Source organism: Sorghum bicolor, chromosome 4 (genome assembly GCF_000003195.3).
Source record: "Sorghum bicolor cultivar BTx623 chromosome 4, Sorghum_bicolor_NCBIv3, whole genome shotgun sequence".
Lineage (NCBI taxonomy): Eukaryota > Viridiplantae > Streptophyta > Magnoliopsida > Poales > Poaceae > Sorghum > Sorghum bicolor.
In genome coordinates this window covers 52,573,350-52,587,573 of record NC_012873.2, presented here as the reverse complement: position 1 = coordinate 52,587,573, position 14,224 = coordinate 52,573,350, and the positions used below count along the sequence as shown (strand labels likewise).

General features: G+C 41.9%; 1 protein-coding gene across 5 annotated transcripts; it reads left to right on the top strand.

The window, feature by feature from the left end:
- LOC110435026 (exosome complex component RRP45A-like) lies at positions 2,594-8,173 on the top strand. 5 transcript variants are annotated; one of them, XM_021460302.1, is made up of 10 exons: positions 2,595-2,814; positions 3,028-3,237; positions 3,319-3,414; positions 3,511-3,625; positions 3,872-3,952; positions 4,044-4,232; positions 6,628-6,896; positions 7,002-7,057; positions 7,459-7,692; positions 7,781-8,173. In XM_021460302.1, exons 1-9 carry the CDS (start codon positions 2,681-2,683, stop codon positions 7,656-7,658), a joined length of 1,350 nt encoding a protein of 449 aa, XP_021315977.1. In that variant the 5' UTR covers positions 2,595-2,680; the 3' UTR covers positions 7,659-7,692; positions 7,781-8,173. The 5 variants fall into 5 exon arrangements, with proteins under 5 accessions (XP_021315980.1, XP_021315977.1, XP_021315976.1 ...); XM_021460301.1 differs by having other exon boundaries at positions 2,596-2,814; positions 7,887-8,173; XM_021460304.1 differs by lacking the exon at positions 7,002-7,057 and having other exon boundaries at positions 2,598-2,814; positions 6,628-6,793.

Here is a 14,224-nt window from a genome sequence, read left to right as displayed (position 1 = left end):
TTAATTATAAACTACTTAGGTTTAAAAATTTTATCTCGTAAATTACAGATAAATTGTATAATTAATTATTTTTTAATCTATATTTAATACCTATATATGTTTGTAAGATTCGATGTGAAGAGAAATCAGAAAATTTTGTAAAATTTACAAGGAACTAAACAAGGCCCATGCGTATGCTGAATTGCTGATGTCCAACGGTCCAACCGCCTGCAGGCATCGTGCCCTGCGTGGCAAGTGCTGCAACCGTGCAAATTGCACCCGTGAACGAAAGAGACATTTTATACGTATACACACCCACACCAAATTATTTTTAGCAAAACCATATAGTATATCTGGTCTCTTTTAAAATGCCTATTTTTTTTTAAAGATAAAGAAAACAAACGTTTTGGCCTTTGCACTTACCGACAGTAAACATGTCTACAGGATGTGGCATAGTGGTAATGCTTTAATAGCAATTGTGGGTTTGATTTCCCACGGGAGCGAAGTTGGTTATTATAAGAAAATTCCCCGTTAGAGAAGTCGCAGTCCGGAAGTTTGTTAGCTAGCAAAATTCTTTTCTATCTTGTTAGCAAATATCTTTAAAGAAGAGATCGTGCGTCCCATACCTAGCCTCTATAATAAACTTCTTAGAGCATCTCCAAGAGACTAGGTAAAATTGTATTTTACACTACAAGATTTAACCATTGTGTAAAATAAAAAACTCATTTAAATCATAGAGTTCTACAACAACCTTTGTATATGATAGCTAGTAAGGACGATATGCTATATATGACAAGCGAAAGTTTAGGGATAACAAACTTACTATTTTAGCAAACCAGATAACACACTTGTTGGACTTTAATTTTTGCTTTAAAAATATAAAAATAACCTAGATAACATGGACAACATATATGTTGGAGTTGCTCTTATCCACCTAAAAAACTCATTTATACCGAAAGCCTCATCTCTTGGATCTATTTTGAAATTTTTTCTGGATAAACCTCAACCCGCCACTAATCTTACCTTAAAAACTCTTAAGGCTTCTACTAGCAAACATGCACTAAAATGAGTACATGAAGATTAAACAATTTTAAGATTAAAAAAACAATTTTACACTAGGCACCGTAAGATAGAACATGATTTTTAAAAATTTGAAACTAGTTTTATAATTTTCCAAGCTAAAACAAAATTTCTATATTTTATAGGATTAAGCAATTTATTATTTTTAATTATATTATTTTTAACATAAAAATTTGGATAATTGTTTGATTTTTTTAAATATTTCAGTTCAGTTATCTCCCTAAACTTTTAACTAATTTGATTTACCTCCTCTGCCATGTACCACATCAGTAAAATCACTATCAAAACTAGTAAGACTGCAAAAACAAACAGTTTCAAATAATTGGTTTTTGTAAATAATGGAGGTAAATCGGATAACCATGAAATTAAGGGAGGCTAAAAGAACTTTTTTTCCAATAAAAAAAGCACTTGTGCGCTTAAGGTTCTGCAGCTTCATCAGTGAATCAGTTTTTATTGGCTTTAGTTGCATGTGTAAGCACCTCTCTCTTTTTTAAAAAATATTTAGTAGAACAGCTTCTTTTATCGTTAAAAAAAATAAAATGTCTATAATACTTTTTCTTTTTTCTTTTTTCTTTCTGTTTTTCTCCTCTGCCTTTTCTCTTTCCACCTTTTATTTCTTTCCTTCCTCCACCCCGTCGGTCTCTCTTCCTGCGCAGGACGCACGCGCCCCGGTCGGTGGTAGCTCGCACGCGCCTGCGCGGCCCGGCAGAGCCCCCATGGCGGCGGAGCGGAGGCTGCACGCGACGACGCGCTCTAATTTTTTACAATTTAGCTTTTTTTAAAAAAATACATTTGGCTCCTTAAAAACATATACTCATCTTTGGATCTAGAGATCGGCGTCAGAACTTGTGGCTCTAAGATAACACGTCTCGGCGCTATAGATCTTGGCTTCGAGATGTCTACCCACCTACAGCATGGCATCCTAGGTGGTGCTGACGTGACCTGTACTTTGGAGCCACAAATCTTGACGCTGAGCTCGAAGCCATAGATCTTGGAGCTGAGGCTAAAACACGACAAGACATGTCTCAATGTTGTTGTGGCGCGGAGCCAGCACGCCTGCTGCCTACAACAGCACTGAGACATGTCTTATCGTCTTTTAGCCTCAACGCCAAGATCTATGGTTCCGAGCTCGGCGTCAAGATTTGTGGCTCCGAGCTCGGTGTCAAGATTTGTGGCTCCAAGATACCGGCCACGTCAGCGTCATCTATAATGTCATGCTATAGGTGGGTAGACATCTTGGAGCCAAGATCTATGGCGCCGGCCGAGACGTATTATCTCGGAGCTACAAGTTCGATCTCTTGGGTCCAAAGATGAATATATATTTTTTAAGGAGTCAAATGTAATTTTTTTTAAAAAGGTAAAATTGTAAAAAAATTAGGACGACGCGCAGCTGCGCCTCCGCCCCTCTCCGAGCCGGCATCGGGGCGTAATCAGCCCATCCTAAGCCCTTTTTCTCACATAGAGTATCCTGGCCCGGCAGAACATCGCAATTTGTAGCCCAGCCCTTTTTCTCAGAGTCCGGGACGGGAAGGCCCTCAAAACGAAAAGGGAAATAGAAGAAACGGCCGAACGCGACTTCGTCGACTTCATCGAAAAACCCTACCTCTCTCCGCCGCCTGCCATGGCCATGGAGCACCTCCGGTGGCGCCCCACGGTGAACGAGCGCGACTTCATCGAGCGCGCGCTCCAGTCCGACCTCCGCGTCGACGGCCGCCACTCCTTCGACTTCCGCAAGCTCAAGGTCACCTTCGGCAGGTACATCCGCCTCCCCCCCACCTATTTGGCTATTCCCGGCTCGCTTCCGCTCCTCTGGGTCGAGATTCGTCCTCGTCCTTCGCTGGCAGCTGCAATTCGATCACGTTGCCGCCGCGGCTTTGTTTCGCTTTGCTCTGGCGCGTGGCAATTTGGGCGTTTATTTGGCGAGTAGGTTTGCATCCTTATTGGTGGTGTTGTCGTTTTTAACTTCAGGGAGGACGGCTCGTCGGAGGTGCAGCTCGGGGAGACGCATGTGATGGGCTACGTGACCGCACAGCTGGTGCAGCCGTACCGTGACAGGCCGAACGAGGGGACGCTGGCCATATTCACCGAGTTCTCACCCATGGCTGACCCCGCCTTCGAGCCTGGGCGTCCTGGGGAATCAGCAATAGAGCTTGGCCGAGTCATCGACCGTGGCCTCAGGTTTCCTGATTCTTGGTTCTGTAATTTATCAGACTTCGGGTTTAAGCGTGGAGCCTGATAATGTGGAATTTTTTTTTTCAGGGAGAGTCGAGCTGTTGACATGGAGTCCTTGTGTGTTGTTGCTGGGAAGCATGTCTGGTCCGTGCGTGTCGACCTTCACATCTTGGATAATGGAGGGTATGGGTTAACGAGTTATAAATTGTTTGCTGATGTAATTGATTTGTAAACACTTGCAAGTTACAGTTCTAATAATATTCTCCATTGCCATTGTAGGAATCTCATTGATGCAGCTAACATTGCTGCATTGGCAGCTCTATCTACTTTCCGGAGACCTGAATGCACGGTTGGTGGGGACGATGGTCAGCAAGTTACAGTTCATGATCCTGAGGTAGGCATACACTCTCAGTGTTCTCTATTGTAATTGGTGTTGCTAATGTATCCCTCAAAAGTCATGCTTCTTTTTAAATCAGTAGATTCACAACTTTACTATGTTCTTATCATCTTATGAGCTAATCTGTATGACTCCCATAAGTTTCTGTAGTGTGCAACTTCAGTATTGGCCTAATGGTTGTTTTTTTGTCCTGCTTTGTTGACCAATGCAACTATCTTGTGTTCTGATTGATGTATTTTACAGGTTAGGGATCCGCTTCCTCTTACAATACATCATATGCCCATAGCTGTAACATTTGCATATTTTGGTGAAGGCAACATCGTGGTATGTCTCAATATTTAAGATTGAAGTGCTCTTGATTAAGTTTCATCAAAGTATTAGCATCCTCAGCTGAGTAACTAACATATTTGTGTAGGTTCTTGATCCCACATACAAGGAAGAAGCAGTAATGGGAGGGAGGATGACTGTTACAGTTAACTCAAATGGTGATGTTTGTGCCATCCAGAAAGCTGGTGGAGAGGGTGTCATGTCAAGTGTTATCATGCAGTGTTTAAGAATTGCTTCGGTAAAGGCTGCTGATATAACAAGCAAAATAAAGAAAGCAGTAAGTAAGCACCATCAGATTGATGACTAGCTGAGGTGCCCATGTGTTGATATGGTTCTCAACAAAGTTCAAATCAAACGATGCATACTATATTAAAAAAATTATAGTTAAATTTGATGGGATTTTCGCATAAAGAAATTCTTTCTCTACCTACGTAGAGATTCTGTTGCATGTTTACTTAGCTGGAAAATGTTTGAAGCAGATTGCTCTGCATATTTAACCTCAATAGAAATATTTTCCCTAATAGCAGTAGTTTCTCCACTAGATATAGATACAGATGCAAATTTAGTGAAGCAAACTACCAAAACAATTACTGCAAAGGTTGATGGTCCAGAAGAGGACACAAATTACCTTATGATCAACTGGTTAGCGGCACTACATTATCTTACTCTACATTGGCAGGACCTGTGAGCCTGTGTAACCAAAAAAGAAAGCTGTGGAGAGAACGTTAGAATTAGCTTTTGGGTTTACGTAGAGCTAGATGCACAAAGTAACAACAGTCCGATGAACAGCCACATGGACTGAATTCCTTTGCCTAGAAGCCTAGAATGCATAGTTGTATTATTGGATCCCCATACATAAAACTAATGCACTCACATTTTCAAAGCAATGAATATCATATGCAATTTGGCTCTTTTATTGACTCCTTCTGTGCACTTGAAAAAAATGTCACTTGATTCATCCTTAAATAGAGCTAAACTGGATTGAAATAAATATTGCCGCCTTGCCTGAGCTAAATTATTAATATAAACATGTCATTCAAGTTCTTATTTTAAAAATGACGTGAAGACATTAAGGCAGAAAGCAGGGTGGATATGACTGAGGGGAAAAAGAGGTGTATCTCAGATTAACGGTAGTGGCACATACCTTCTCAGGGCAAGCTAGGTGCTATAGAATGATGAGGAGTAGAGGCAGGGTGGCACTGTGGTTAGGGTTACAAGAGGACGGCGGTGGTCAGCCTGCCCTGTGTCAATGAGAGCCGTGAGAGAGTTTGCAGGCATATGCGGCAGCCCGTGCATCACAACTAGCTTTTGCGAGCTTTGCGGCAGCCCGCACAGCACCGCATAGATCGCAACTGGAAAGTGCATGCCTAAAACAACACCTACTCGCTGTCCACTAGCCACAAAATACAAAATAAGATAGCTAGCAGATTTGCTCAAACTTGCACAAATTAACAGTCCATCTCACATACTTCAACAAAATCCTAAAAAAAAGTCAGAAAATAAAAAACATGACAATGACATTTCTAGTGATAAGTATTACTATTAAGTTATTTGTGCATCTAATGAGACAATATTTACATATTTTAAGCATCTGCAACATTAGTGATGTACATTTTCATCTCAGTGTCTTCATGGAAGTAGCCACCCCTGATTTAAAACATAGTAGCAATAAGCCTAGTTGTAATACAGGGCAAACCCAACTAACCATGCAAAAAAAAAGGAAGAACAAGTCTCTGCTACCTTCATTGTTCATACTGAACTGCTGCTACTAGCTGAGACAAAAACAGTGCTAGATTAATAAATAAATAAACAAACCAATAACACAATTGCTAGACAAGTGCAACTAATATTAAATTATGATAAATAGAACTAAGCACCAGATGCACCCTAAGTGCTGACTAATTAACAAGCTATTGTTTCCAACCTTACTGGGTTCTCAAAAAATGTAGCGGTTGTGGTCACCGCAGTAGGGGGCTGAAGTTGTCGCAGCCACTCCAGCTCAGGCTGCAGTGGATCCCAAGGGCTACTGCAAGATACAAGAGGAATCAGATTTAGTACCCAAATGGAATGGATGGGGATGACGAATCATGCACAATCGCAACCGAGGGCATGACGACGGTGGCGAGGCTGAGGATACGATTGGGTGCTGAACCGATGGCGAGTGGTCGGAAGGCTGGTGCTAGGGTTCTCCACCATTGGGTCGGAGACCTGGGTTGTGGCGCCGCTGGGTTACGTGGGTTGGCTGCATTGCACTAAAATGATGCTGACCATAATGCGGATTCTGGTGGGTTTGCGGCGCGCGCTGCCCCAGCGGGCATGTGGCTCTTTGATTCCTAACCGTGGTGGCTGGGGGATTGTCTTGGCAGTCATCCTGGGCCTCAAGCACTGGATGAATCTGATTTGTTGGTTGGGAGGAGGGTGAACAACTGGTTGTAGTTGTAGGTCGTGCTACATGTTGTGGTTGGCTATTTCATGAGAGGGAGAAGGCAGGAGGGATGTGAGGTTGTAGAACAGAGGACCCCATTACTAGTTGTACTTTTTAAGTAGTGAAATTATTGCAGTTTGCATGTCTTTGAATGTTTCGTGGAATGTGAAGCTATTCAGATTATGATTTTCATTCCATGGTTGGCTTTGTATTTCATCAAGAATCTTATGGCTGCATTCTGTTTCAGGTTGACTCATACACCACCGAGAAAGCTTTAAAGAAAGTAAAACGTTTACCAACCTCGGTTCCTCAGAAAATTAATGTCACTGATGTAATTATGGAGGACAAAGGTGATGGTGAATTGGAAAAGCAAACAGTGCAGATGCCTAGTGACGTTCAGCAGATAAGCAAAGGTGATGAGGACCATCAAAGTATAAAAAGGAATTCACCCTTGACTGGGGATCGAATTGCTAAACACAAACAAACATCAACATTCATTGGTGGCACATCAAATTGGTAGTGATTAGTCTGATGTTTTGTTTCCCAAGTTCTAGATATTTAGCATAAAAAATTTGCTTGACACAAGTTTTTTGCCAACTGGTCCTGATTTTTGCCATGTAGGGATCCATATTGTAAAGGAGTTTCATTAAGCTCCCTCAGACTTTCTGATTTGCCGGGTACTGTTAATTTTGTTTACATGTTATATGGGTTGTCTTCTTGCTTGCTAATTCTCAATAACCTCTCTCTGTCATGCACTTCCAGTCATTCTTTGGATGGCATCTTTAGTGCTTATTGATATTTAATATCATCTTCATAGTGTGTCATTCTACCCCTGTTTCTACTTTGTAGTAATGTTTTTATACAAGTTTTTTTAGGGCTGGTAGAAATATTTCATAAATCTGAGTCCCTTTAAATTCTGATGTCTATAAGTCTACCTCCTTTCAATCTAGAGTCATCGTTCAGTTCAGTCATTTTGAATTGACATACGTGATCTGCTGTAATCTTTCTTGAGGAATAATTTGCCAAGATTGGTTGTCTCTTGAGTTTGGATTCACTTATTTTGCTTCGCATAATGCAGATCCACCAACTATTGTCAAGATGAGCAGCCAAGAGGATGCCCAACCAATGACTGAATCATCGAATGCTGAGGTGAACACCTCAAGTGCTGTGGCTGCTGGAGAGTCTGATGAGTCCCAGGAGGTTGGATCGCCAAAGAGTCTAAAAGATGCTATCAAACCAAAACATAAAAGAAAGAAGAAGAAAAGTGACAAGAGTTAGTTTAGTTGCAAGCCTGTAATTTCCTATGCCCCAGGTGAGTGGTTATTTGTGCTATTGTTCTGTATTTTGTATTTTTGTACGGGCATTCTTATTGATACTAACTTTTTACTACTATTTGCCAGTGTTGAATGTTAATGTTGATTCTCGTGATGATTGCACATGCTACAGTTATGACTACTCCAATGATGATTGCATTCCCCAAAAAGAATTTATGATTTTGTGCTGCAGGTAAACCAATGGTAGTCTACAACACCTCAAACTCTGATTGATGAGGCTTCATCCGGGGTGGCATACACGGGTTTTTGTGTGTGACTGATGTTTGTAGTGACCACAGGCAAATTTTGTACAAGCTGTAGAATTGTATTTTAGGTATGGTCCAGTTAAGCTTTCAGTCAACTTTGCAGCTAGTTCTGTGATGCATAATGTCCCAGTACACCCCATTGTTAAATACTCGAATGTTCGTATTGAATATGACTATTGCTCTCAATACTACCGTTAATCCTCTATTTGTCAAACGATCGCAACGATTGCCATATGGGTACTTGGACCATCAACAGTTTTGGCACTTTTCAGAGTACATAAAAAAGTAGAGCTGAGCGGTAGTCTTCCATTACCCACAGGAGGTTTTTTTTTTTCTCTCGAATTTGTAGGGCTCTTCATTACTCATGAGTCGCACATAAATCGCTGGACAGTGGACACGAACACCCCCTAAAACCTCCTGTGGGTCCTCATCCCAAGTGAGAACAGTTTCACTAGGACTTATATGCTGCTTTGTTACAAACGCTTGGGCATACATTAATCGAGCTAAACAAGAATTCAGATGAGAGCAAATGCTTAATCTCAGTAACAATTCCAACCTATTGGCCTATTGCCGCCAGACTGTACTCGCTGCCTTCCACAGTTCCACTGCTTCTTTCACCAGAGACGCGTCTGTTTCTACCTATATATAGCCTTGAGATGCCCAGGTTAATCGTCTTCCTCACCTCATGAAAAGCGTCAAGGACGCAGTCTTCCTTTCCTGCTGCCGCCTTAAACCTTAATCACCCCTCCATTCTCATCTCATTGAAGAAAGATCCATCAGAGTTGAGTTTGAGGAAACCCACCGGTGGCTTTTGTCATGTCTTTCTCTGACCATTTTCTGACAACAGCTTCTCCGGTCTCGTTTTCAGAAATGCATCAGCCTGAAAGGCCGTGATGTATGCTATTTCTTAAGCCGATCTTCGTTGTCTCCCCACCATAATCAAAGCAACATGATTTCTGTCAGTAGTTCCTTTTTCCCCAGGGTGAAAATTTTCTCCACCATTTCCTTCGGTGAGCCTGCTACAGCTAGTTTGCTTCTCACCAACTCCATGCTCAGTTCCCTTCAGATATGTTTCACATCCTTGCAGTTTAGTAAAAGGTGCCCACCATCCTCATCTAATAACCTGCTGCAGATACAACATTTGGTATGAATCTTCATTCCTCGCCTTTGTAGCACTTTTCTTACTGCTACCGTGTTCTAGCTCAGTAGTCAGTCTCGAGAGGAAGTGTTTAATGCTGGGTGGACACTCCAGGTTCCAGAGCTTGGTCCAAAAATCAGTTGCTCTCTCTCTCGCTGCTGCCAGCCTATCCCCCTACTGCACCATTTGTTCGTCTCCCTTCACACATCACGGTGAACCTTGTACTCATACTTCACTGAAAGTAAGCCCTTCCTATCATAGTGCCACCCGACTATATCATCCATGTCCAAATGAACATGTACTGATCTGATTAGCTGAACATCCTCCTCCCAAAAAACTTGTTTCAGCAGTGGTACATCCCATTTTTCAGAAATTGGGTCGATGAGTTCGTCCACTCCGTCCCCTAATTATATTTCTCCCTTTTGGTGTGATTGGTCGCCGTGTGATATTCCTGGGCAGCCAGGGGTCAGACCAGATGTTCACCTGCTGTCTGTTTCCTATCCTCCAAATTATTCCTTCCTTCAACAACTTCAGTCCCGTAAGAATGCTTCTCCATGTATAAGAGCACCCTTCCTTCACCTTTGCCTTCAACATGCTTGTGTTTGAAGTTCGAACAGCCTCAGCTTGACATCCAAAATTGACTGGACAGACGGACGGACCTGAAGTTAGAAAGCGGAGTACCAACTGCACCAGCTTGCCATCCTGTTAGGAACATGAGATTTTTGTCCTGAATACTATGTTTTTTTCCTATAAAATTAAGCTGATTTAGTAGAATTACTGTACGAATTATATGATAGTTGAATACACAATAAAATTTTTTTTTGAAAGTAAATACACAATAAAATTAAAGTAAAAAACACACGAATTGTGTAAGTATAGGAATAACGGAATTTTAACATCCTAATCTTTTCCACTTATTAACAAATCTTGTTTGGTTTCCATCCCCTCCCACTTCCCATATACGACACTATATTTCCTCTTCATCCGATCGTCTCTCCCTGGTCAAAAGCAACGGCGAGGCATTCAGAAACAGTTGCATAAGTGACGGTTGATAGCCTATGAGGAATGAGCTGATCCAGTTTTGCTCAAAATAGGTAGGGGAAATGAAGTGAAATCTCAAACTTACGCCAATTCAATTGGCTTTTAGGATAAATTTGCTCTTAATTTAGGGACTTGGGCTGGAGTTGCTCTTAAAGGACTAGAATTACACGTTTACATGTGAGTCCAAAGTTGATGTCACTTGATGATACTGGCAGTTTTCAGGAGAATGTCTTGTTCTGTAGATGACCACTCCTCTGTCTGCTGTCGCCACAGAAAATCAAATTGTTCTGTTAGTGAGGAAATAGGGCTCTTGTACACTAAACCAATGTCAGAATCATGACAAGGGAGCAGTTTTTTTTAAAGAGGATCATAGTTAACGCACCGTGCTTCTGATGTTGCAACCAATGGTCAGCTCTCGACTTGAACTTTCTAACCATGAGAGATAGCAGTATGGAGTATCAATTGTTTGGTTCGACATCAACATTGCTTTTATCTCCTCTGTTATAGCAGGAATCTTTTCGATGTCTTCAGTTCTTACAGGAAGTTTGGTCACATTAGCATTCCACTGTGCCCTTGGTTTGTTCACTATCACCTGCAGATTTCTTTGGTAAGGAGGGAAGCCACTTGGAATTAAAGAATAAAAATAATATGGTCCATGGAATAGTAATGTGTCCAAAATGCCACATTGATATGCAAATTATGCATTCAGAGATAAGATAAAATAGCAGTTCAAACATGACACATTACTTGGCTGGAGAGTGGTGAGTTAGGGACTACAATGGGGAGCTTTTCTGTATTTGTCAATGTCAAGGGCGTCAAACCCTATGATAGCACGACCTCGACTACGCAGTTCGTAGTCGCGATCCGTCTTCTCCGGCGAGGTTTGCCCCTCCGCCGCAGGCTTAGTAGAACAGGGGAGGAAGATAGAGTTTTGGGTAATATCTTTTTTAATTCCAAAGTCTCCTGATTACAGCTTATATGTAGCCCGTAGGCCTAACAAACTTAGCAACTAAAAAGGAAATAACTAACTTGGCAAATAATCCTCCTAGCCTTAACGTAACAGCCAGGGACTCTGCGCGTCAGCCCTGCTGGCCACGCGTTCAGCTGCACGGCGCACGTCCCGGGCCCTTCGGCGGCGGGTATACGTGCGTCCCCACATGACAGTCAACGAAGTAGAAATCAGTCCAATTTCAACCACTTGCCCTTCTACTGAATCAGCCTGCAATTGAAAAGCACTGTAGTCACTCGAAGTTTATATCAAGCTGAAAAGTAGTAAACATGTTTGGTATAGCAAATAATACTAGACTATGAAGCGTTTTTGTTACAAGAAAGGTGAGTTTTTCCTTCCTTCCTTCCACTTTCTTATCAGTGTTTTATTGAAATTTTGAGCTGGGAGTATCAAATATAAAGAGGCATGACAGCTTTACAGGGCAGGATTGGAACTTGGAAGTACAAACGGGTGGACTTTGTTTAATTTTATCTTCTAAACCAATATTCATTTTCCAGGACAGTTTGTTCTTTTAACACTACTTAAAATATCTACAAATGTTGTCTCATGCTCTCCACATTTTGGTATGTTTTGTTTCTTAAGCCTAACATGGAATCTTGTATGAGTTCATTAAGTGAAGTTTTAATAAATGAATTGTTAGTTTTATCAAAAAATAAATGAATTATTACTAATAACCATTCCCCCACGCTTAACCTTTGTTAATATTTATTAGAGGGAAAATGCACCAGATGCAGCATGGGTCCTTTTGTATCTTATTCAGCATTTGAGGAAGCAGCTAATTAAAATGCAAGGAACAAACAAATACGTTGTTAAGGACACCATCAAATAGTAGCGCTATACGTTTACCCAATTCCATGTTTAAGGAAACCATGGGCAGGTGTCTTCATTTTCATTTTATCAAAAGGCTGAAGCATGCCGAAGGACATACATTTGGACATGTATCGTCACAAAGCATGTGAAACGAACCGATGTGTACATGGACAGCGGAGCATAGAAGATAGTTGTTAAATACACAACTTGGCAACAAATCTGAAGAAATCAATCACAAATAGGGTAGAAGAAGTGCCCGTGGCCATCCACACCTGGTGATTGGGTCTCTATGCAGTGGGAGAGAGGCGACGGGAGGGGGATGAGCCGGCTAAGCTGCTGCGGCAGAGGAACCCCAGCTCTGCGGGAACTCGATGGTGGCCTTGCTGGGTTGCATCATCCGAGGCCAGGACGTCGCACAGGCAGCCTGCACACATGATTACACTAAGAATTATAGCGAGAATAAAATTCATCAGGAATCAATTCAAAGAAAAAAAAAAGGAAAAACACATACATAAGTATCTTTGCTCTGGAACTATCTCACTCCCTTAAGAGTTGCATGGACCTATCTCACTCCCTTAAGAGCAGCTCGACGCTCCTCACTCCCTTAAGGCCACTCTAAGCGCAGGTTTTAGCAGGGTGTCATGCATATTTATTAGGACGCCACATCAACAGAATTATACCTTTTGCATGAAACAAAGATGAGAGAGAAGAAAGTAGTTTCACCATGGTGAAACGTTGCGGGGCGGTGTTTCCTAGGCCGTGAAACATGATGAAATTCCCACTTAGGGGTTTCATCGGATGAAATCCCCACTAAGGAGAAGAAAGGAATAGGGATAGGTCGGACCCACGTTTTGCAAAAGAAGCTATCAAACCGTATCACAAAACGTTTCGCATTGTGAGACTCTCGTTTCATATCAAAATTTCATACATGGGAAATTGGGAGGTGAAACTCACCATTGAGACTGGACTAAGAACAGCTTGACACTCGCTTGTCTACCTTTCAAATAGCACAATACTCTCTCAAGAGCACGCCAATGATCATCTCTTGGTTTGGATACAAACTGACTCAGTTTGCTTACAACATAAGAGATGTCAGGCCTTGTTGCACTAGCGAGATACATGAGCGAACTAATGATCTAGGAGTATATCAATTGATCCATTGCTATTCTTCGGTTCTTCTTTAGTAGCACACTAGGGTTGTAACGAGTAGGAATATGATCACAGTCGCTAATCCCAAAATGTCTTAGAACCGAAGAATGGGATTCTAACGAAGTTACCCCACCATCACCTTTCTTTATAAGCTTGATGTTAAGAATTACATCAATTTCTCCCAGATCTTTCATTTCAAAATTGCTTGACAACAGTTTCTTTACTTCCTCAATCACATTAAGATTTGATTCAAAGATCAAGATGTCATCAACATAAAGGCACAACATAATAGCCTCACCCCCACCGTACCGATAATACACACACGTGTTAGCCTCATTCGTAGAGAAACCAGCAAAATTATTAAACTTTTTATGCCACTGCTTAGGTGCTTGTTTTAGGCCATATAATGACTTCAACAGCCTAGACACCCTGTTCTCTTAACCATTGGTAATTCATATAGATCTCCTCTCCCAACTCTTTATATAGGAAAGTTATCTTAACATCCATCTGATGAATGATAAGACTATAAGAAGTTGCTTTGTGTATGACAGTGAGGATCATTGGACAAATGAGTGCCCTAATCACAAGTTTAAACAAGAGAAGAAAGCTATAAACATGGTGGCCACTGAGATTGAAAACAAGAACATGTAGGTATGGTAATTCTTTACCATTTGTTATTTCAGTTTGTAATTTATATGAGTGGTGGATCGAAAGTATCGGTACATATGTATGCTGATATGGAGGTCGTCCTTTTCTCCTCGTGCCACGAGCCGCTGCCGTCGTCTCCTTTCACCCACGTGCTCCACCTTGCGGGCCTTAAATTCGATTGGGCTGTGATTTGGGAGGTGGAAAGTGTGCTGCTCTTCTATCAACCGTTGGATACCAAATGACGGGCATCGAGAAGGGGCAATATAATCGGTCTCGGGAGCCGACTACGGGATCCCGCGGCTCCACGAACTTTGACTACCACCACTGCCCCACACCCGCCGAGCGACGGCTCGCATCCGCCTCCTCCGCCCTGCCTCCCACGCCGTCTCACCTCTCATCGCCGCCCCGCCTTCCTTCGTCGTTCCTGGCCAGGGAGGAGCAGGAGCCGCAGCGTCCATCCCGCGTGAGAA

Coding starts and splice junctions, on each gene's coding strand:
- LOC110435026 (XM_021460302.1), top strand. CDS start 2,681: ATGGCCATGGAGCACCTCCGGTGGCGCCCCACGGTGAACGAGCGCGAC. Junction 2,815..3,027: donor CTCAAGGTCACCTTCGGCAG/GTACATCCGCCT, acceptor TTTTAACTTCAG/GGAGGACGGCTCGTCGGAGG. Junction 4,233..6,627: donor CAAGCAAAATAAAGAAAGCA/GTAAGTAAGCAC, acceptor ATTCTGTTTCAG/GTTGACTCATACACCACCGA.